Here is a 24,191-nt window from a genome sequence, read left to right as displayed (position 1 = left end):
GAATGCCGCGTGAAAGCTCATAATATATTTATGTCTCACTATTGTCTAGAACCACACCTGGTTCCCTCCTCTTTGCTATTCCTTGTGTCCCCCCCCCCCCCGTTTCTGCGTATATGCATCAACATCTTGGCTTTTGGCTCGATACTTCTCCGAGTACGGTTCCGAGTTTTCTTATCCAGGAATATTTGTATCGCAACATCTTGCAAGTTGTCAACTGCGAGAGGAATGATAAAAGAATCCTGTTGTACGATTAGCTCGGACCGTATGTACCTTCAAACATTTTCTAATCGCGTGACTTCAACTGCGCGGAAACATCTGATTAAATGTCACGGAACGAAATAAGACACACATGCTGTAATTACACTTAATAACGATGAGTCTCTCGTTACTCGATTTTTTTTTTTTTTTTTTTTTTTTATCAGGAATTGTTTTGCAATCTCGGTTATTGTGAGAATAAGGTTTGTCTCGTTGATAATATAAAAGTAGATTTGCGATCTTTTTTTTAATTAATTCGAGGAGAAGACGTTTCTCTGCGAGTTTCTCACACTTTCGGTGAGCGCGGAAAGCTGATCTCTCTTACGATGATTTTATCGATATTAGCGAAGTCGCGCGAAAAGTTTACCAGCCTTGCTTTTCATGTGATCCGCACGTGCCGTAACGTGCATGCTTTTTTTCTCTCTTTTTGGATTACATTTTTTTTTTTTTTTCTTTCTTTTTGAGTTTTAAACGTTTCCCGAGACGCTTCTAACAAGTTTGACCCGAGCCTGCATACACGTATCTCTCCTTCCATAATAATGCTTGCGATTTTGGATAGTGGGTTGATCACCTTAAGAATTGCTTATCGTCTTTTTCACAAGTGCATGCCATGGAGTGCGTTTGCACGACACGATGTAAACTCTGATACCACGTTGAAGCGTAAACAGAGAAAAGTTTGTAGCATCTCCCGATCGATGTCTCACCATTATGAACATTATTTATTTGGCAATTGATTTTCGTATGCGATATTTATGTTCAACTTTAATGAATAGTTGGAACTTGATAACGACATGAGTTTTATTAATTTTTGTCGATTCTCATTTTATAAATTTATCCAAGCTACTTTTGGGTACTAGAAATTAATTTTTCATCTATTTTGTTTCAACGTTATCAATTAATTAATCAGTTTTTCTTTATTGATACATATATTTATATATGATGTAATAATTTCAAATCTATCCATTTGCAACTTGGTATCCGAAAGTTTTCGTCGTGCATTTAAACGTTGCATTTACATTGTTCCTGACTGATGATCGTATTGACTGTTTTATTCTTCTACATAGACAATACGTATATTTTTAGACGAGAAAAATGCAGGCCTAGAGTCAATCGATCTTTGTCATTTATATCTGATATATTGCATGCATCGAGCAAATGTAATAATTTAGCTTTGTCGATACGATCATCATCCGAGAGCGGCAGAAACGCCCTTGGGAGGAAATTTTGGAGGCAAAATATACGAATTTGGTCCGAGTCTCGCGCGTCTCGGACGATCAAGTCTGCTTAGCATGAATGCTTACTCACGGGTCGCACAATGGATTCGTCATGGCTTGTCGTTGGATTCGGTCAGAGAGAGAGAAAGAGAGAGAGAGAGAGAGAGAGAGAGAGAGAGAGAGAGAGAAAGAGTGAGTGAGTGAGTGAGTGAGTGAGTGAGTGAGTGAGTGAGTGAGTGAGTGAGTGAGTTACATATACAGAAGGTCTCAAGATGTTACCGCCACAGGACGAATGGTTCGAATGATCGATGAGGAGGCCAAATCGATATCTCATCAAATAAGTCGACACTACAATTCAGTGGTGGTGCTCTGAAAAATCCACTCGTCCAGCCAATCGATCGGCAGAAACGCCATGAAAAACGTCACCCTGATAAAAATGCCCGTAGGACCACAGGAGACTTTATTTAATTTTCAAATATACTTGTGTTGTATTTTTTTCAATTCTAAGTTCTTTTCCGTTATATATTGGTGTTTTCTAATTTATTAGTAAAAAAAATGTTACAAAGTTATTTGAATCGTCACATTCGGACACCATAATATCAAATTATCAGATTTAAATTCAAACTTCTTTTCAATCATGTTCAAAATGATTCTGAAATAAGTTTGCACAATTAAATTTTGTATGATATTACACCGCAAGTCGATTAAAAAATTGCTTTTGTTTCTTTCCGGTTCTCTATCTTGTCGAGTTATGTTAATAAATTATCCAAGAAAGATTTTTTTTACCACGGAAAATCGTAACTCAACATCCGAATCGGATTTTCTGCGGAATCTGTGGACTCGAAATCTATGCAAATGTTTTAACAAGGCACTATCAGGATGGCGTTATCGTCGCGTCTCACCTTCTGTCCTATCTTCTCTTTCTGTGTGCTTTTCAACGACCGACGACCGACGACCAACACTGAGCCCGACTTCCTCGAGTCCGATTTGCTACTCGGAAATAAAACGATACGAAGATGGAAAGAAATACGCGTCTCTATAGCATAATACATAACATCTATTGCCTTTTACGGATACTATATCGGGGCTTGACCATGGTTCTTTTTTTTTTTTTTTTTTTTTTTTTTCTCTCTCTCTCTCTCTCTCTCTCTTCCTCTTTCTTCCTATTCGCGATCTCTCTTCTGTTATCTGGCAACTTTGAGAGACTAAAAGGGCGGTTTGATCGGCAGAAGATCGATGAGAATAATCTACTTACGACAAAATCACAACAGATATATATGCATGCGTGGCACGAAAAGAGGTAGATTACTTAGGTATATTATTATTATTCTATTGCGCTTTATATCTACTCTCTTTCACGATCCCATCTTTAAATACTCTTTCTCAGTTTTTCTCAGTCTGCTTGATATAAACTCTACGGCTTACAGTACACGATTACTACATACGACTTCGCTTCTGTCCTTGTACACCGATTTTATGTTTTTGTTTTTATTTATCTCTCACACGGTTTCTCTTACAAGAAAAATTGTTGCCCGTCCTCCTTCTGAAACTATCCTTTCCCAATAACAATGACAGCCAAATTTCCCCTAAGAGAAAGAGAAAGACTCAGGAGAAGGAAACTGCAATCGTATATTTACTGACTTTCATTCAAATTTTAATGTTTATTTCTCGCTCTTATAGTTGAATATATTTAATCGACATTTGAAACTTTTATAAAATTTTATTAAGTTATATGTATCACACATTGAACAGATTAGCATTTTGATTTCATTGATATATTTAAAATAACGTAAGTTATACTGTTTATAGTAATCTATTTATGAATTTTTCTCTCGATAGATCGTATTAAAAAGAATGATGCTATACCTGTGTATTTATGCATTTACAATAATTTTTCAATTTTTAAAATTAAATTTTGTATAAATGCGATAATTTTAATCTTTATAATTTTAGATTTATAGCCTAATCTTTCAATTAAAAATGTTCTCTCTCATTTATTCTTGTACATATACAAATTACGAAATTCTAGAGCAGGTAAATCGTTTTTGCTATATAAGGTCCATTGATTTTGAAATATCATTGTTTCATTGTTTCGAGAGATTAAAAAAAATTTTTTTTATCTAACACGAGACAGTAAAGTTTGCAGATAAAATTATTAACCATGTATGAATTTATCTCTTAAGAATCAACTATATTTATTTTACATATCCGTGAACTTATATTTAACTGTGTGAGAAATAAAGAAAGAAAAGGAACGATAAACCTTCTCTACACACATAGCCGGCCATAAAATACAGCCATGCGCGCACACGCACGCACGCATACACACACACACACACACACACACACACCGCGCGCGCGCACACATACACGTGACACGTACATTAATATCGCTCTTGTCAGACTGTCGAGCTACGTTTTGTTCGTTTCTTCGCCTTCATCCTGAGTTGCCCATTGTTCCTTCGGCATCCTGTTTAGTACAGCATGGCTTCCGGCACTCTTTTAGCTAAGAGTCAGCAACGAGTTCGCGTACGGGTGGGCTGCCCTGTAACATTACGTTTTCCACCATTTAGACATATTAGAGATCATATTGAGACGGTTGTCTATGAGAGAAGCGTTTGCACATTCGTGACTCCAGATCTACGTTAATATTTCATCAGAGAGCTTATCGATTATCGACGATTCGATATCCTCTTTTCATACTTTTAATTAATCATTGGAAATATATGTGAGTAGTGATTTAACGAATATATATTAAAATATAAAATATTTTTTTTATTAACGTATTAATATATTCAGAAATTCTGCACACATATCTTTGCATTCTAGATATGTCATTCTAGATATGACAAAATATAATCTTACTAATGGATAATATATAAGACTAAAAGTTTTCATGCGTATAAAGAAATATATTATTCCCATGTGCATATATATATATATATATATATGTGTGTGTGTGTGTGTGCGTGTGTGTGTGTGTGTATGTATGTAAAACGCGTCTATTTTATATATACAGTGCAACACGCTGTATGTTAGAAATTGTGCACACAAATTAGTTTAGATAACGACATTGATAGAGAATGAAGTTTATCATTCGTATAAGAACACAATGTATCTACTTACTATTATTATTACCCGTTCCTTCCCACTCGTCTTTCATTTAATTCTTTTTAAGAAGAGACAGAATATTATTATTATTAGTACTATTATTATTATTAGTAAATAATATTAGCAGATACAATTATTCTTCAAATTTTTTTATTTATAAATTTTTTTCAAACGATTAGCTTATTGTAATATTCACGAGTTATTTATTGCAGCAAATGAAAATGAATAATATAAATTCAAGATATTGAAATAGCTAATTTGACGATCTTTTTTCAATTTTAAATTATGCAATTAATAATTAGTATACAATTGTGGTAATTGTATCGTTTATAAGGTGGCAGCGAATTATATCCGAAAACATGGAACGCGATGCGAATAAAAAGATATCGAATATCGTGTAAGTACGTAATATCGTATATGATATGGAAATAATTGGAAGATGATAATCGCGATTATTTTACGCGGTTTAACAGCATCGCACAATGAGAGTACAAGGATATGTGTCTTTTCTCGCTCTCGCTCTTGCTCTCTCTTTCTCTCTCTCTCTCTCTCTCTCTCTCTCTCTCTCTCTCTCTCTCTCTCTCTTTTGTAATTTCTGAACGTCCCCTTCTGATCAAGACTATTTCTAAATGATTTCTGCCATTTTCTGCGATTTTCGAAGAAACGCAGCACGGTCCACTAGCCCGATTTTATCAATGGCCATTTTACATCGATGTTCTTCATCCAACCCAGAGAAATTTTTTGCGATTTGTATTTGTTGCTAAGCAGTTTCAAGAATTAATTTTTCATATTTTTGCGATAGATAGGCGAGAATATTTAAGACTGTGCTCAGAGAGATGTTTTGTATACGTATGAGATGTCATAATATGTTTCCGGCTGAAATACTTAAAATTATAGATTTACAATAAAGTTAAACTGAAATAAGTGAAGCTAAAATATTTTAAAATCAAGTAACAAAATTCTTGTTTAGAGTTCTTGATCTCTCACTGACGGAAGAAAAATTCATACAATTTTTTTTTTTTGATATTATAATTTAAAGTGACTGCAGTGAGAATAGAAAACCTTTAATAACAATTTTCGTTAGATATTAATTAGTATTAGAATCTATTCTGATCGTTTCCAATTTGATTTCAAGCTATCTTCTTTTATTCCTTATTAATTATATGTAATAATAACGAAGAATTTATTGACAAAAAAAAAAAAGTTATAAAATAAATTTTAGCAAACCATTCAAACTTTGTCACATTAAAATGTTTGCTCTGGGTTGAATCTTTGGAAACGATCATGCTCATATAAATGGCCATTGTAGCTCGTATTAGTAATAAGCTGTCGGACCGGTCGCAGGAAGTCGGGATTCATCGATTACCATTTGTCGCGGAGACCGCAAGACGATATGTGTTCGAGATGATGGACACGAATCGTCACCAATCAAGTACGCGTGTCCCATCTCCTTTTCCGCTCGTGTTGTAGAATCTGAATGATCTCTCTCGGTGAGCCTGCCCCTGAGCTAAGAGTTCTTGCTCGCGATTGAAGATCCTCGAGCGTATGACGCGTGAGGTAGCGGACACAGGTTCAAAGAACATAGATATATTACTTTTTCGATGTCGTCGTCGTCGTAACCCTCTCCTTTTTAAAACGCACACCCCGAGTGATTATTGCTCGTTTTTTTTTACCCGCGGCACCTATTTCTGAACGATGGATCGTATCGTCGTTGTTGCAGATGGGCAAACTGGGCAGCAATCCTTTGGCTGGACTGGCAGCCTTGGGTCTCGGAGGACTCGCAACACCAGCAAACACGGGTGGTCTTAATCCAGCAGGTAAGCGAATACAACGTCGAGAAATTATAGATGAACAAATACCCGTCCAATGTGTTATTTTTTTATTTTGCGTTTTATTATCAGTCTATTTTTTTAACAATTAAACTTAACTACCCCTCTCTCTCCTCTCTCTCTCTCTCTCTCTCTCTCTCTCTCCCTCTCCCTCTCCCCCTCTCTCTCTCTCTCTCTCTCTCTCTCTCTCTCTCTCTCTCTCTCTCTCTCTCTCTCTCCTCTATTTCTTCAAATATTTGTTTTTACAAGAGGCACAACTTTTCTTATACTTTATGCCGACGATTTTTTCTAACGTTTGTGCAATGATTGTAGCATTAGCCGCATTGGCCGGGAGCCAGCTGCGTACAAGCAACACAAACAGGCAACAACCGGCGGCAAACAATCAGACGCATGAGATGACCGTGCCAAATGAGCTGATCGGTTGCATCATTGGGAAAGGCGGTACCAAAATCGCCGAGATCCGTCAGATTTCGGGCGCCATGATCAGAATCAGCAACTGCGAGGAGAGGGAGGGCGGAGCAACGGACCGCACTATCACCATAACCGGGAATCCGGACGCCGTGGCGTTAGCACAGTATCTCATCAATATGAGGTGAGTACCATCGCGCGGGGCCTGTACGCTACTTCTTCAGGCTCGGCAGTTAATCGAAGGTCAACCTTAGGAACCCGGACCGGATGGGGAGGAGGAGAGAAAAGTTACTCCTGTTCTCCTAGGGTTCGCCCGAGGTTCGCCCGAGGTTCGGCATTCAATATCTCAAATTCCATTTCCAATTAGAAGCAGTCAAACTCGTCCCGGCTACGTTTTGCAGTGGATCGCGATATGCATTTCCCTTGATCATTTTTTTTTCCACTTTACTCTTCCTGCATCTCTTCCGCTCACCCGGATAAATTAGTGCGCCGGTGTTGCCGGTATAGAGTTTTCTCGTTGCCCTCCTTCCTCCTACGCCCCATAATTGAGATTCGCCGATTCGCCTGTTTGTGTTACTCGTTTCTCACGCAACCTGTCGCCTCATTTTTGGTGTCTTAATGGTGAGACTATGTAAGGCATAGTCGAATCGGCCTCCCTCGCGGCATCTCCCATCATCATCGTTGCTATCCCTTTCCACGGCAACTCGCGTATAGACGACTTTGATTTTTCTTTACTCGGATGGATTCTCGCATGGATATTATAAAACGAATTATAAATGAGAACAAAATCAAAGATAAGATAAAACGGTTCATTTGATTGTGTCCATTCAAAGTCATAGATTTTTACAGTTTAAACAAACGAAATATTAAAACGATATGGATATTCAAAAAGATTACTATGTTTCTAGAAAAAAAAGTCGTTTCTGTCGCGCGTGGCCGTGAGAAATATTATAGAAGAGGTGGCGTTACTTTGAAAAAGATATTACTGTAGCTGTAGAATATGCGCGTACAGTCCGTTGATGAGACTACGAAGCGATAATTTTTTTGAGATCATTAATGATGGACAATGAGGAGTATTGTCATGTAACGCCACCTCAGTTTACAGCGAAGCACAGGTCGTGTACAATAGTCGTAAGGTAAAGATGCGGGACGAGAAGACGTCGAGAGGCATCGACGGCTACGATTTCAGAGAAGGCGCTCGCGTAGATGCAGATTGCCTGGAAGACAACTACACGTCTTCGAGCCACGAGCCACGAGAGACGAGGAAGAGGAGATCTTAATCCTTTATTTCCAGGTCCTGTCTTCCAGGTCCAGTACCACCCCGAGTATCCTGCAGACACAACTCCGCTCAACATCTGTTCCCATTGTCGCTGGCTGTCCTTTCAAGCAAAAATAAACTTACCGACTGAAAAAAGAGAGAAAGATGTACACGAGGACTATCCGCTCGTTAGTGACAATCAATCCTCAAATCAATCAGTCCCAAACAAACGCATCACAGTTCCTCCTTTCGATTCGGTTTTTAATGATCGACACGGTTTTCTTTCTAGTTTGAGAGACAGGTTCCCCGTAACGGACGACTAATTTAATATTTACGCTTGTAATTACGCTTTTTTAATTTATAAGAAAAACTTTCTTCACATGTCACATGTGCATTATTATACAAAAATGACGCGTTTATTTAGACGATAAAGACGCGGAGAAGAATTTTTTCTCGTCCTTGCCAGGAACCTTGTCAATCTTTACATTTTAGTTATAAACGCTTTATCGCTGTTGTTATCATCGCTTAATGTGAATTGGTCGGTGTTCGAGTCTGTTATCTTTTTATTCGTTTTTTTTTTTGTTTTTTTTTGTTTTTTTTTAATTACGCGCTGTGTGGGACTAATCTATCTTCATCATAGCGAAATTAGAATGGTGAACGGTACTAACGTGTGTAATCGTCGAGCAGATTCGAGGACGACGAAAAAAAAGTCCGCGTGCCACGCGTAAGACTCCATCAGCATCAGTCGAATGTACAATTCAAAGCCGCGGATCGACACACACTTTTTCATATACCCCTCACGTTTTATAATTATAATCCATTATATTTTATTCCAGATTGCCACTCATATTTTACTACTGCATATAAATAGCGATACCGTATATATTCGTCATCTTTCGATATTTCTGTATTTTTACCCGTTAACTTTGTCATCGTATTTATTACATATCGTATATCCCAGCACTCCCGTCGGAGCCAAGATTTGCACTCTGCCATCTATTTGGCACTATACCATTTTTCCATACTCAATGTGTACGATAAAGCGCATGTCGTCGTATATATAGTTTTGTAATCTTGTCTTATCAATAGTAGCGCTTAGTATGGCAGAATGCATATCGTTGCGTCTGGTTTACTTTGATTTTATATCTTTTCTATTAAAAAAAAAATTAAAAAAAAAAAACCACGAGGCCATGGTTCGTTCTACCGTCACAGAGACCGATTGTCCTATGCATGATGAATTCACGAGAAATGCAAGTGTCCTTCAAATTGGTGTCCCTGCCTGTACAACGAATCATGAGCCTGTTATACACCTAGGGGCAAAATCACATCGTTCGCAAATCTACTTATTAGTATGGTAAACGTGATACATTTGTAGGATAAATCCTATATACTATTCTAAAAGTAGACTAGCGAATGCGTGTATTTATCTTCTTTTATACATCCTTGTTGCGCGTTTTCTGCGATCAAGGTCGCATTTCGACCATATACCTCGATGTGTTCGGTGTTCTCGTTCTAGGGAGACTCGTTTGACTCGTTCGTCGATGCTTTTAATCGGCACAAATCGCGGTCGACGTGAGTCAATCGATGTCCATTATGAACTCGAACATTTTGGGGGTCTAAATGCGGTCTGATTAAAATAAAAATCTCCCCACGAACCACGTAGCCGGTGTACGTGATAATCACGCTCCATAGAGCACTCTCTGGCGTAACTCTCTAGCCTACAATTTGTGATTTATTTTATTTTCTTTCTGATAGTTTTTCTTTTTTTTTTTTTCTTTTTTTTTACGTCGCCTTGTTCAATAACTCTTCGCGACAGCTACTACTACTACTACTACTACTACTACTACTACTACTATTACTATTACTACTACTACTATTACTACTACTACTACTACTACTACTACTACTAGTACTACTACTACTACTACTACTACTACTACTACTACTACTACTACTATTACTATTACTACTACTACTACTACTACTACTACTACTACTACTACTACTACTACTACTACTACTATTATTATTATTACTATTACTGCTACTTGTACTTTACTATTACTTCTACTGTTACTACTCCTACTTCTACTTCTACTGCTGCTATTATTACTATTACTACTATTTTATATTTCTCTTCTTTATTTTTTGTCATCTCTTATGTTTTTTTTTTCTTTATTTTTTTAAATCTCTTTGACACTTTTACGAGGAACGTTCCCGCCCTCACCTTTTTACATTTTGTGTCTTTTCCCCAGTGTCGAACTGCAGAAAGCTAACCTAGAGGCCCAAAATACCCAAACCCCTGGCAGCGGTACCACTCCCGGAGCATCCGGGGCCAGTGCTTCCCCCTCTACTACCACTACCACTGCCTCTCCTTTGGCCAGCGCCATCCCCTTGGCTCAGCTGCTAAGCAAGCCAGGCGCCCTCAACGCCCTATCTAGCCTGACCGCTCTCGGCGGACTCACGGAATTGCTAGGTGGTGCTGCTGGCGCGGCTGCATCCGCACTTCCGGTCCAGACCACCGGCGTGCACCGATCGCACAAGACCTTTACGCCGAGGCTTCGTAGCCCGGGCGCACCGGGCCCGACTGACAGCGGCAAGTTCAAGTCTGAGCGAACCAAATACAATCCTTACTGAACAAACGGACCGGAAAAAACAACGGGACGATGTGTTACAATGGGAAAACACTATACACATCTACATCTATACATAGCGAGTACTTGTATATCACGAAGTTAAATGTGCGTACGGACGCCAGGGTAGCGAGTATAAAGACTTGGCGAAGGATCGACACTCGTTTTTGTTATCAAAATAATTGTTAAAATACGAAAGAGAATATAATTTTTTCTACATGAGTATCGAAGTCGATGCACGATCGAAGAGAATAACTTTTTGCCGAAAAATGATTAACGACTGTGATCAATGACTAATCTTGGCCAAGATTAATTTGTTGAAAAAAATAACGAAAATATCCTATCTGCTCGTGATTGAGTTTATCCTGAATATCACTGTGTGGAAATATTTTGTAGAATTTTTATTTGTTTTTTTCCTCTTTTTATGTTATCTTTAGCTGGGGAGAAAAGAGGATTTTGAATTTTTTGTGTTGTTAAAGACCGATCAAATTTACACATGATCCGATGCTAAGTCTTAGAAACATATACTATCGTGACACGCCCTCCGAGATCGATGCGGTCGCGTAAAGACTGATTGTACAAGTAACGAAAAATGTAATTGAAATTATTAATGATAAATTCCCTTGAGATTTCTTATGATTATATCGTAAATAAAATTTTATTCGACATTTGCGTTTCATTTTTAGAAGTGATTTTTTTTGGTGGGAACGCTCGGAGGACGCGATCGCTCATGCACCGTCGCAAAGACAGCCTTTTTTGATATAAATATATATATATATATATATACATATACATATACATATATATGTATGATTATATATATTATCGTAATTATGATTATAATATTATGAATTATAATTGATTACTGTTTGAAACAAAAACTCTTATTCTAGTGTAGCTATTCCGATGTGATTTTTTTCTCGTAGTAGATAAAAATTCTACCGATATAAAAAAAAAAGAAAGTTTTGCGCGCGTGAAACAGTGTATATGATGAAATGCATATAGACAGGTGCAAAGGAAGATGCGTGAAAGAAATCATCTTGAATCATGTGTTTATCATTCTTTATAAGTCATGTTGATAAAATGCACCACATCATGTAACGTGTTTCAAATGACTTTTGCAGTCTTCTTTCTTATTAAAAAAAAAAAATTAAAAAAAAAAAAAGAAAAAAGAAGAACGATCTGCAACCGAGCGATCGGGAGAAATTTATTACAGCACAAGAATTTTGCGAAGCATTATACGTATAACCGATCATCGCTATTCAAAATATTCAATCAAGCTGTACACACATAGTGATTGTATTGTTGTAACAGTAATTACACTTAATACTTATGCATCTGTGCACGCGAGACTCTGCGAAGTCTGCACGGTTTTGCGTGTAAATTACGTTTTTTTGTGAAATCAAACTAAAATAAAACTCTATATAAATATATATATATATATATATACATACACTAAAGACATAATCAGATTTCTAATTCCACAATAACTAAATCATCTTGTTAGTCTACTGTTCTATAAGTAATAAAACAAAACAAAAAAAAAAAAAATAAAAAAAAAACACGTGAAGCCGAAATCATCTAGTCGCAAAAAAACGTTGGATCAGTTTGATCTAAGTAATTGCCGGAAAAAGAAAAAAAAAAGAAGGAAACTCTAACTTTTTTCGAGATGCGTGTTTCATCACTGATAAACGATCGATGAGATTCGGAGTCGCCAAGATAAGTGTTTGTGTGCTCAATTCTAGTTCATAGCGAGACCTGTATACTTGCAAATAATCGATCAAGAGGATATACAATATCGCGTAATAACAACTATCTCACTTATCGTGGTCATGGTTTATCTGGAACATAAACACAATTAATTTGGGAAAAATAATTTCCCTCGCAGAAAAAAAAGCATCCATTCCGTTCGAATCGACCATCGCCATGATCGCGAGATATCTTCATTGCGTTTTTTCTTCATTTTCAATTGTATCGTCTCATTTTGTTTTCTTTTCTCAAGACAATAATAAATTCCAACTCTAAATGACTGTTCGTGGTTTAAAGGGAAAGGAAAAGTCGCGAGAGGGATCGACGATGCATTAGAGAATACGCAAAGCTCCGTAGTCAAATCAAGTGAAGCGATGTGTAAAGAAATGAAGAAGTGTATTTTAAATTTTAAATGCAAACGCAGGATTTCAAACATGCTGAAAATTTGGTATAATTCTCAGAAATCTTAAAAAATTTTTGCTCCATTTCATTGTTTCTTCCACGAAGATTATTTGCTAATTGTCAAAAATAATTAAATGCGCTAATTGTTGATAATAATTAAATGAAAAAAAATATACTTGAACGGTAAATGAAATGAAACTTACTAAACTTGAGATCGCTGTTAAGATATTCAATTAATTTAAAGGAGAATAATCGCGCATCGCTACGCCTGATATTTCTACATCATCATAGAATCTTATAGACAAATAATCTTCAGCTGTACATTAGTCTCTATAACAATGTCGCAGAGCTTATAACGCTTAACTTAATCAGACTTTAGCTTTGTGTCCTGTATCATCTTGTTAAATAAAGCTAGGCGTGTTTAATAGAAAGTAAGAGAAAATACAATATCGAATAAACAAAAATTTGGCGTTCCCGCGAGTGAGGTCCCGCAATGCATTGGTTTTTTACGACGATGTTTTATAACGGAAAGTGGCAAAGGGTTTGTTTCTTAAAAACTTTTTTTTTTAATAGAAAGAACAACGCAAGTCTCAAATGAAAATAAAAAAAAATCTCCAATATATTGCGCGACCACTTTCACGGCACCTGAACGTTTTATTAGTACCTTTTTTCAAATACGACATTTCGCGTGAGTCCTTTGGCAATTTTCTCGTATTTTAAATCGTAATTGAAAAGAGTCAAACATGTAATAATTATAAGAATACACATATTTTTTAATCGATCACACAAGGATACATCCTTGCACATGAAGATATCTCAATTGTAAAACTGCGACGCACAAGCATGGCTTCTTGTACACAAGAAGCCACTTGTTTTCTTGTTTTAATTTTGCTATTAATAGTCACGTTTTTTTAAAAGAAATCGTCATGTGTCAAATAAAATTTTTCTATATGTATATATTACATAATTGGCCGTATTCTAGTACATTTAGCGCTACTTTTTACGCAACATTTGTATCGATTACGACAGATTGGATTCAAGATCGGATTCGGCTACTTTTAACGCTCAATGTATGTTAAGAATACGAGCCACCAAATAGCCGAGGTCTATAGATACGTATATACCTCACTATTAAAGTGTAAACGTAATCAAGATTCGGAGAGAAACTCGAAAGCGAGATGTAAAGAGAGAGAGAGAGAGAGAGAGAGAGAGAGAGAAAGAAAGAAAGAAAGAAAGAAAGAAAGAAAGAAAGAGAGAGAGAGAGAGAGAGAGAAGATGTATCCATCCAACCAACTTGACCCAGGCTCCTGCCCGTTTTTTGGTAAGCACCATCCGTTCCTTCGTAGTCCTGTTAATCGACTTATCCTGTTGGTTGCAAAGTTTTTATTTTTATTTATTTTTTTTTTTTTTTTTTTTTTTAAATTTAAAAAAAAATTTTTTTTAATTCAATCGTCTTGCGTATTTTTTCAAGTACCAAATATTCTGCGATTAACCATCCGATTCCTTGCGGAAGATCCGTGATAATTTCTATATAAATCAAAGTTGTAATAACATTGCCTTCCGTTACCTGGTAGTAATAGTTTTATTTTGCAGGTCGAATTTAAACACAGATTGAGTGTAATGTCGCTCCGCTGTGTGATGGTTCGTACAAAGTTTGTAGACCGGGCATGCAATTTAAGACGCGGATCAAAGAATCACGCGCGTTGTATAATACTTTATTATATCTTATATAGAGTGAGGGAAAAAGTATGGAAAACCCTGAAAAATTTCGAAAAATAAAAGTTTTACAGAAAAATGTTTCAAACAAAAATTGTATGATTACGAGAGGGGCATAAGATTGTGTCATTGATTTGACCTTGAATAGCCGCTTGAAGGTCACGTAAAAATCACCTTCAATTTCTTAAATGGAAACATCCTATTTTTAATAACATATTCTTGTAGCTCGAGAGCTTTCTAAAACACTATAATACGACTTTCGGTTAAGAATTTCCTGAGATATTTTAAAGTTTGTTACTTTTTAATATAAAATATGAAATAAATGAAACAAATGAATGGATTTTGCCTTAAATGGTCGGAGCCTTCCTTGATCTTGCCTTAGATTCTTTTTCTGTAAAACTTATATTTTTCAAGACTACGAGGTTTCCATACTTTTTCCTCACCCTGTATATGTCGCATGTTATAAACAACATCTTGATACTCGAACGAAAAGATTGATCATGCTGAATTAGTCTTTTCCTCCGATATCGCGGGAATGTATCGGAATTTTATCCACAACTTTTTTCTTAATAAATACGAGAAGAGAAGAGAAAGAGAGAGGGAGAGACCAGATATCAGAACAATTAATTTCATTATAAGATACTAAAATTTTTGAAGTTGCGAAAGATGTACAGCAAAATGGTATATTGGATCGACGTAAAGTTATTCAAATTCTCTCTCTCTCTCTCTCTCTCTCTCTCTCTCTCTCTCTTTCTCTCTCTTTCTCTCTCTCCCTCCTTTCGTCGAATTCTTCAATGATATGAATGAACGTTGTGTTATCTCTTACGGGCTGATTGACTATGTTTCAGGATATCAATGGAGACATCGGGGGTGCCTATGCCCGCGTATCATTTCATCCCGCCGGACCACATTGTGAAATCGCCGATCCACTAAACGTGGAGCGTTGCCGTGGTCGTTATCGTCGTCGAAAGGACGCGGAGCATCGCGGGGCTATTCGCGCGAAGCTATCAGTGGCGTATACGCACTGGGGCTGGGCCACGCACTGTGTTCAACCAGCTTGCAAATCGATACACTTGCAAAACAAAAAAAATAAAAAAAAAACAAAAACAAAAAAAGAAACAAGACACGGCAGTGAAAAAGGGAGAGAGAAAGAGAGAGGGGGAGAGAGAGAGAGAGGGAGGGAGGGAGAGAGAGAAAGAGAGAGAGAGAGAGACAGATACAATACGTAGCACACACACTCACGATATTAAAAAAAAAAAAAAAAAAGTATTTGTGCGCGCTTCAAGACGTGTACGTTAAAATTGCAACAAGATACACCCCCCCCCCACACACACACACACACACACACACACACACACACACACACACACACACACACACACGTATATATACACACATTTACGTATTCTAAAGAGATTACGTACATGGAAAGATGAAGAAGATACGCACGCGCGTACACAAACACACCCGAGTGTACAAAACTGTACAAAAAAAAAAGTTATTTAAACAAAAGAAGAAGAAAAAAAATAATGATGCACGCGCCGCAGCCGCAAAAGCTGCCGCCGATTGGTAAAGGGAACAAGCCAAAGATAAATATGTTAGTTTTCATTTTTATATTTAAAAAAGACGTAAAAAAAAGAGACGAAACACCTGAGACAGGGAGAGAAAAAAATACGCGAAGAGAATTTTATTATAATTATTATAAATTATTACTATGCGCGATGACGCGCGACTAAATAATATTAGGCCGGTTGTTAGAGTTTTTTCTAAAAAAGAAAAGCAAAACAAAAATTATATACGCGCGTCTCGACGCGTTTCGCGATCGGTTCGCGAGCTTAGTTAGCTTCATTCCGGACTGACTGATTGTAAACGAAGTGCGATATGGCATCACGGGAACTGACTTGTATGATAGCGGTTCGAAGAGAAGGAAGCAAGTATTTCCACACCAAAAATCCTATATTACCTGCCGAGAAAGATGTAGTTTTATATATACGAAGTGATACAAAGAGGGAATGCAAATTGTGCATTCTCTGTTTCGCGTATATGATGCGAAATACGATGCACATTTTCCCCTCGTATAAAAATCTCAATATCTCCCTTTGTATTTATATAGTCATTGAGGATTACCTACCTTCTGGATGAATTAATGACGGAAGAAGAAGGTTTCTGCAGCGTAGGTGTCGTCGATTTATATTTTTTAAAAAAAAAAGGAACCCGAATTTAGCTTCACGTAGACACATTTTGTCCCATTGATTCACTTTTAAGATGGGAACACGTTGCGTAGAGATAATTATTTTCTGAAAATATCCCCGGTCTCCCTTGCGGTTTAGGACACTTTGAGGATCCAAAACTGAATCTCATCACACAAATAGATCGACTCGATTATATTAATATCTTTGATCACATGCTTTCTCTCTTGAGATTCACGTGTGACATCGAACCGCGATCTCGTCTACGCCGTCGATTTCGCATTTCTTATCATCGATCTTTATCACACGGTCTCCCATCCGTGACTAATCTCAAGACTATGGATATCAGATAACAATACCAATTCGTGGTCCAGAAACTGAGATCGCGATCACTCTCGCGGAGCGTCGAGGGTCGGAAAGTATAAACGATTCGAAGTATAATTCGTGCGCGGTAATTTCACGGTAGTAGCGTAGCTTTTGCATGCGAATCTTGGATTCCAAAACAATTGTCGGTAAAATACTCTTTTTCTTTTTTTAAAAAAAAAGCAAAAAAAAAAAAGAAACAACTGCGAACGTCTCTGCGCTATCGATCACTTGGCGTTTCCAAGGGAAACGCGAAGAGACGAACGAATGCGCGCGTTCTCTAGCGCGTTCTCGACGCCGTCCTCAACGTGCATTTCCGGCCACCCCGTTTTCGACGACATACGTCGTGATTATTGAATACCGGAAAAGGCCCGGCCGATGTGAACGTCGCGGACGGTGCCGGGCGTGCGCTTCTGTTAAAAGAATAAATTAAATTATTACGTGGAATATATAAATAATGATATATATTATATATACACACATAATATATATTTATTATACGATAAAAATAACTAGAAGAAAGAGAGAGAGAGAGAGAGAGAGAGAGAGAGAGAGAGAGATAAATAGCGATGAAAAGGCGCGAGCTCAAGCCCAGACTCGATCAAGAAGCACATCCTTCCCTTTCTTCATCATCATTATATTCACTTCAGCTCCCTTCATCTTACAATCTCCTCCTCTCTGTCGGATTTTAACCCTCCTCTTCCCCCTCTTTTTCCTTCGATACTTGTGGTTTGGCTCGTAAGAGCCGCCCTGATATAACGGCAGACAAATTTTATTATCTTTAGTAGATATGTGCGTTTTTTTTACGTACGTTTTTTATAACTTATATATCGTTATCGACCCTTCGTTTTCGTGTTATTTATATTAATCGTGTTATAATCGTTGATATTTAATAAAATTATTACTCTGTGTGTGTGTGCGTGCGTGCGTGCGTGCGTGCGTGCGTGCGTGCGTGCGTGTGTGTGTGCGTGCGTGTGTGTGTGTGAGAAAAGAGAAATGCGCGCGCGCGGCATTGTGCAACGTCTTTTTATTATTATTATTATTATTATTGATATTATTATTATTATTTTATTTTAGGTGAATATTTGTTCGTGTATGTACACACACTAATCTGTACATAATTGCGAAATGATTAAGTCTTCTTGGGACTGTGTTGGATATTTTTTGTTTTATTGCGTCCAAGTTTTGGTTCGATTTTCATTTATTGAGAAATAAATTGAATCGAGAGATCTGTTATTAAAAATCTGGCCGAGAATTGCCGAAATATATATAATGGAATTTCAACACTAATTGTGTGTGTATATATATATATACATACATACATACATACATACATACATACATACATACATACATACATACATACATACATACATACATACATACATATATACATACATACATACATACATACATACATACATACATACATATGTGTGTGTGTGTGTGTGTGTGTGTGTGAGTGTGTGTGCGCGCGTGCGTGCTATTATATATATTTTGACGCTTCTCACGCGTACACGTTTTTATCTTTAATATTTCTCTTACATACCTGTATACGTATATGTAAAAATTGGCAATGGCACAGACGATTAACATCTCACGATGTACTCTGCGCCGGTAACTTCCATTATGTGCCAAATAAATTAAAAAGAGAGAAGAAAAACGTTTGTTAGAGACTCTTAGTCTGTGCTTCCGGTGTCAGCTCAATTAACGACCATTACACGATCTTCGCGCGTATGTATCACTTTTATACATCTTTCCTAATATAATAATTCATGTATAAAATCGCGTAAGAATTGCTTTTAATTTTAATACGTATATTGATCCTTCCAACAAAAAAAGAAAAGACAAAAAAAGAATATTGAAATTGTTATATCAGCATTAAGTTTATATTTGTACGAATTAGTAATATCGTGGAGTCGTTTTTTTGTGATATTTCCTTCTTTTCTTTATTCTTATCGAAAATATTTTTCGCGGTCGGTCTTTTCGCTTTTTTTCTCGACGCGTGTTGTAAATATGATTTTTTCATGCTGTACATACTTATTATGTATTCGGAACATTCTCGTTATTTATATTAGGACGAACTTTTTGTTGGTAATGATTGTAATATCGACATCTACGAATTTTCACTTTATTTATTACATCGATATATATATACGTATTTCGTTTTTTTTTGAATCGCAATATGCGCTTTATGTCTTTGTTTTTCGAACGAATGAGTCACGAACGGCTCTTCCGTTTCGTAAAAAATAAAAAAAAAAAAAAAAAAAAATACAAGAAAGTTTGCTCGAGATACAGTTGTAGTGTTCAAAGTGGGACTCAATTATGCTATGACGGAGTTTGGAAAGTTCATCTTCCTTAGGGAAAATTTAATTGGAAGCAATCATTTATCGCAACTTTTGAAAGATCTATCCAATTAGGAAATCTTGATAATAATGCGATGCTAAAACGTTTCTTTTTACATTAAGAAATTTTAATAATTAATTAAATCTTTTGTAATCAAGAAAAAAAAATTATATATATACATATATATATTTTTATATAATTAAGGTCCCCTACCCAATTAAATTTTCATTAAGTTGACGTTGAAAAATAAAATTCTTCTACATTACAATTTTGTGAATTTTCTCGCGAAAAGAAGAAAGAAATTTATTCTCTATGGAGCGCTTATTTTTGGATCGATGCATCGAGTTCTTTGGCACATCGATTGAACATTGCGAGAGTCTGTTGGTGACTCATTTAAATTAAGTTCAAGAGATTTAGCTCTGTGTTATTTATAATTATTTATACATATATATATATATATATATATATATATATATATATACGCATATTATTGCCATTGTGTGTGGAAAATTATTTGTTATTATATATTTCGAAAAAAAAAGAAACGGAGGTATTTCTCTCTTTTCTCATCGTGACGACAAGGCACTCCTCTCACCCTCATCTCCTCCTCTTTATCCTCGTTTAACGCCCTTGCCCCCTCATTCTCCACCGGTATAGGTAGACGATGACGGCGTATGGTAGTAATTATAATTAAGAGAAAAAAGGCAAAAAAAATATACGAGACGAGCAACGGTATCGTTCGAACGACAAGTTGTCTCTGACTAAAAAAAGTCGATGAAAAAAAAAAAAATAATGAAAATAACAATTAGTGAGAGACGCTGTATGATTGTGTATATCAACAATAAATAATTGCTGTGATTAGAATCGATTATTAGTAAGTAGTTAAGGATCAATTTTTAAGGCACTTTGCGGAGAGAAAGAGAGAGAGAGAGAGAGAGAGAGAGAGAAGGAGTACTTATATATTACTGAAAAATATATATGATAAAATGATAAAGATGGGAAAAGGAAGAAAGAGCGGATGTATGTTTGCGAACGCAAGAGACGCGAAGAGAGAGGCGAAGAGAGACGCGACAAAAATCGGAAAGATTCAGGACCCACCTTTCATTAAGCGACTGAAATTATAATTATGTATGTATGTATGTATGTATGTATGTATGTACGTATGTATGTGCGCGCGTGCGTATGAGCCTTCCAGTGAACTCGAGCCTATACTGGAATATAATACTGGAATGGCTACTGCTTTGTTTAAAAAGGGGGAAGAGCGAGGGGGGGGGGGGGGGAAATTGCAATCTCCCTCCCGAACTGGCCGTTACGTTATTCGAAATTGAAATCGCTATAGGAGCGTCGATATTTTAAAAAAACGAAAGAGATCACATTGTCAGTCTGATATTAATATTTAAATCAGAAAAACGTGGGGACATTATGGGAGACAATTGCTGCGCGCATTTATGTACGTAATGATAAATCATGATCTTCCCTCCTTCTCGAACTGTGACTTTAGACGAATCCTTTCAATACCGAATCTGAGCAGCGAAAGCTTACTACTATTATCTTATTCCTATATTTTCATAATCATCACTTTCAAAACTCTCGAGAATTTAGTACGTGTGTAAATGATTTTTTTTAAATGTCAGTGAACATCACACTCTTACTGGGGGTACTGAAAGGGTTCGCGCGGGCACCGTGTTTTACATTTAACGTAAATCGAGCGGATGAGAAATTTTCATTTCTCGCTCTGATGGCGTCGAGAGGGAAGAGCCAAATTCTTTTAAAATTAAAAAGCTACATGCTTAATCTTCAGACTTGAAATATCTTTAAAATAACTTGTGTCGCGTTATTTTATGCATGCTGCTTTTCTTTCTTGAATAATAATTCCGGAATATATATATATATATATACACTTAAGAACGTAGAGTCAGTTTAGAAAAATAAGATGAGGAAGCATTATAATTTACATTGACATTTTTTTATTATTATTCTCTTGTTTTGCTCAAGCGTTAGCATTCTTTCCTGAAAAGTAATTTCGTACAAGTTCGTTTGAAATTTATTCGTTTGAAAAGCCCACCTGTGCGTAATGCGAGAATTCTACAACGTACTCGTATCCAAAACGAATTGGACGAATTTAAAAGTAATTTTTAAATTGCATTTTTTTACAAGCATGGGAATATTGATTTTATTTATTTAGAAAATTATTTGAATCATTTATAAAGCGTAAAAATTAAATAAATCGAGAGCGATTAGTAAGATTATAGATTATTATTATTATTTTTTGTTAATTTTTAATAATATTTAAATAATAAAATCATTGATTTACATTAATAACAATAATAAGTAAATTGAAATAGATTGAAAAATGAAAATTCTCCAATACTTTGGGAATTTTGTGAAACTGATTGTGAAAACTATTTCGAAAAATTACAACTGCGAGAGAGAATAGCTATTTTCTATAGCTATTTAATTGAAAACGAGAATTATCGCTTGTTTAATTGAAAATCCTATTTGCTTGCCAAATTGGCTCGCTAAGCATCATTACACGTGATAATTGAATAATACTCATTGTCAGAGATAATTAATCCTAAAGGGAAAATCCCTAAAGACGAAGTGACAAGATGACGTAGACGTCAACGTAGGACAACGTTCAAACTATTTCGAAATTCCACTCAGCAAGAGAGGATTCGCTTCGTCTTATTTTGCAGATTTATGCATTCGTTCAACGTGTACGCGAATCTCGGTACCAGAAGCTCGAATTATCACAAGTATTACAATCTCGTGAGAAACTTTTACGGAGTTTGATAATAATTATTGAGCGATTGAGTAATAAGAGAGTGAAAAGGGAATAAGAGTGGAAAGAGTGGAAAAGAATGTAAGGGAATGAGAAGGAGGTAATTCTGTTGTTTTGGAGAAAAGCCGACGCGCAGTTTATCTGCCACTTATCTAAGAATGTCGCATCGACATATTCCAGAAGCATATCCATCGACACATATAACACTCTAGAATAATTGATATCTCTCTTTTTTTTCGCTCCGATAAGCTAGCCTATATTTATCCGGCGTTCAATCGGAAATCGATTGAACTGTATATCTCGGAGTCACTTGGATCTTATCTCGGAGTCTCTGTAGCTTCTAGTAACCGTTATAAGATATCGTCTAATCACGTATGTCGTAAGTCGTGTTTTGAAAAAGAAAACAAAAAAATAATACTATCGAGAAGAGGAAAGAACACAAGTGTTCACGCAGGAGCGTATATAATAATATAAAAAGAAGGATCTACGAGGATGTTAGGAAGATACGTTTAATTATATCCCTCAAGATCTGTCGCACCAACAAGTAGTTAGCACATAATAAGCAGTTAATGATATCCGCTTTCTATATCGTGTAGATAGGGACGTGTTCCGAAATTGGAAATTGGAAAACGAGGAACATCCAAGAGATTATTACGTTAGCTAGTCAGAGCTAATCTACGCTGTTGGCTGTAAAGTCAAGTTGTATGTATCTAACAATAAGAAGAACGCTTGTGTGCGTGTTAGGTTTATATGCACGCTGTACAGTTAGACCTAACTTTGGAGCAACTTTGGACGCTGACCAATAATACTTCAACGAAGACGCGGTTATTTTCGCTCGCTCGCTCGCTCGCTCGCGCTAGCGAAAGGAAAAAGAAAGAAAGAAAACGGAGGAAATATAACGCGATCGTTACAAAAGTTTCGAGAGTACGTAGTACGTAGTACGTACATCCCTTTCCCCTAATTAAGATACGAAACGCGATCGCCAAGAGAGCGAAGCGTTCGCTTGTATTGTATTAGAGAGAAGAGCGAAGGAAAAAGCAAAGCCGGCGAACGTCAGCATCATATGCGATCATATCGTTGTGGCGTAGAGCAATCTGTTAGTGCAGGGGCCTTATCCTTATCGCGTGGGTCCTCCTATACCGAGGATTGTCGCGAGTCGCGAAGCAGAGCCGTTTTTTTATCTCGTACGTCGTGCGAAGATTATCACGTAAATCGTAAATCACGGATTACGCTGAACACGAGTGTGTGAGCCGGATACGCAAGTACAAACGGCGTGGAATGTATCTGCTCTTAGATTGCTTGTTTTTTTTTCTCAAAATGCGCGCATTATATACACGGTGTTTCCGAGTTAAACGGCCAAACTTGAAATATGAATCTAGAACGTTAAAACAAGAAACAATTTTTCTCCGAAAATATTCTCACAGCGGTATACCTGTATTAGGAATACTACTTGTGTGTAACTTGACAAGTATTCCTATATCTTCTCGAATGAAGCTCGTTTGGAACGGAGTATACTTTCAGAGGAAATTCTTTTTTTTTTTTTTTTTTTTTTCTTTTGTTTCGAGATTAGATTAGGTCGTAAATTTACATTTCAAGTGTTGGGCCGTTTAACCCGGTAAACAGGGAACACCCTGTATACCTCGACTTTCGGAGGAAAACGGAAAACGAGAATGTTACAAGAGCCATCGAGACGGGACGAGACGGAACGCGACGCGAGTCTCTCTCCAATCTCTGGAAAAGCGGGAGAAGGAGATCTCCGTTTGCAGCGTCCGCGGCAATTCCGGCTAGGGACCTAACTCTTTTACCGTAACGCAAGGCAATCAGCTAAGAAATAAACTTAGTTTTTATAGGATATTGAATCGCGCTCCTCCTCCTCCTCCTCCTCCTCCTCCTCCTCTGGCGGGGGGTGCGGGGGGGGGGGTCGTGAAAATTAAAG

At 36.8% G+C, this 24,191-nt stretch overlaps 1 protein-coding gene across 7 annotated transcripts in view; it reads left to right on the top strand.

Moving 5' to 3' along the window:
* The window catches only part of Mub (poly(rC)-binding protein mub), a 111,725-nt gene that overhangs the window by 84,822 nt on the left and 2,712 nt on the right, over positions 1–24,191 (top strand). For 6 of the 7 annotated variants that reach the window (XM_072909494.1, XM_072909491.1, XM_072909490.1 and 3 more), the window contains exons 6-9: positions 6,301–6,397; positions 6,722–7,001; positions 10,331–10,816; positions 15,424–24,191. The exon at positions 15,424–24,191 is cut by the window's right edge and continues 2,712 nt beyond it. In XM_072909494.1, the coding sequence (XP_072765595.1) occupies positions 6,301–6,397; positions 6,722–7,001; positions 10,331–10,712 (759 nt within the window). In that variant the 3' untranslated portion in view covers positions 10,713–10,816; positions 15,424–24,191. The remainder of the gene's footprint in view (positions 1–6,300; positions 6,398–6,721; positions 7,002–10,330; positions 10,817–15,423) is intronic. The other variant, XM_072909496.1, reaches the window with a different exon arrangement.

This window comes from Anoplolepis gracilipes, chromosome 17 (genome assembly GCF_047496725.1).
Source record: "Anoplolepis gracilipes chromosome 17, ASM4749672v1, whole genome shotgun sequence".
NCBI classification, from domain to species: Eukaryota; Metazoa; Arthropoda; class Insecta; order Hymenoptera; family Formicidae; genus Anoplolepis; species Anoplolepis gracilipes.
The sequence above is the reverse complement of the archived record's forward strand: the minus strand, read 5'-3'. Positions and strand labels throughout refer to the sequence as shown.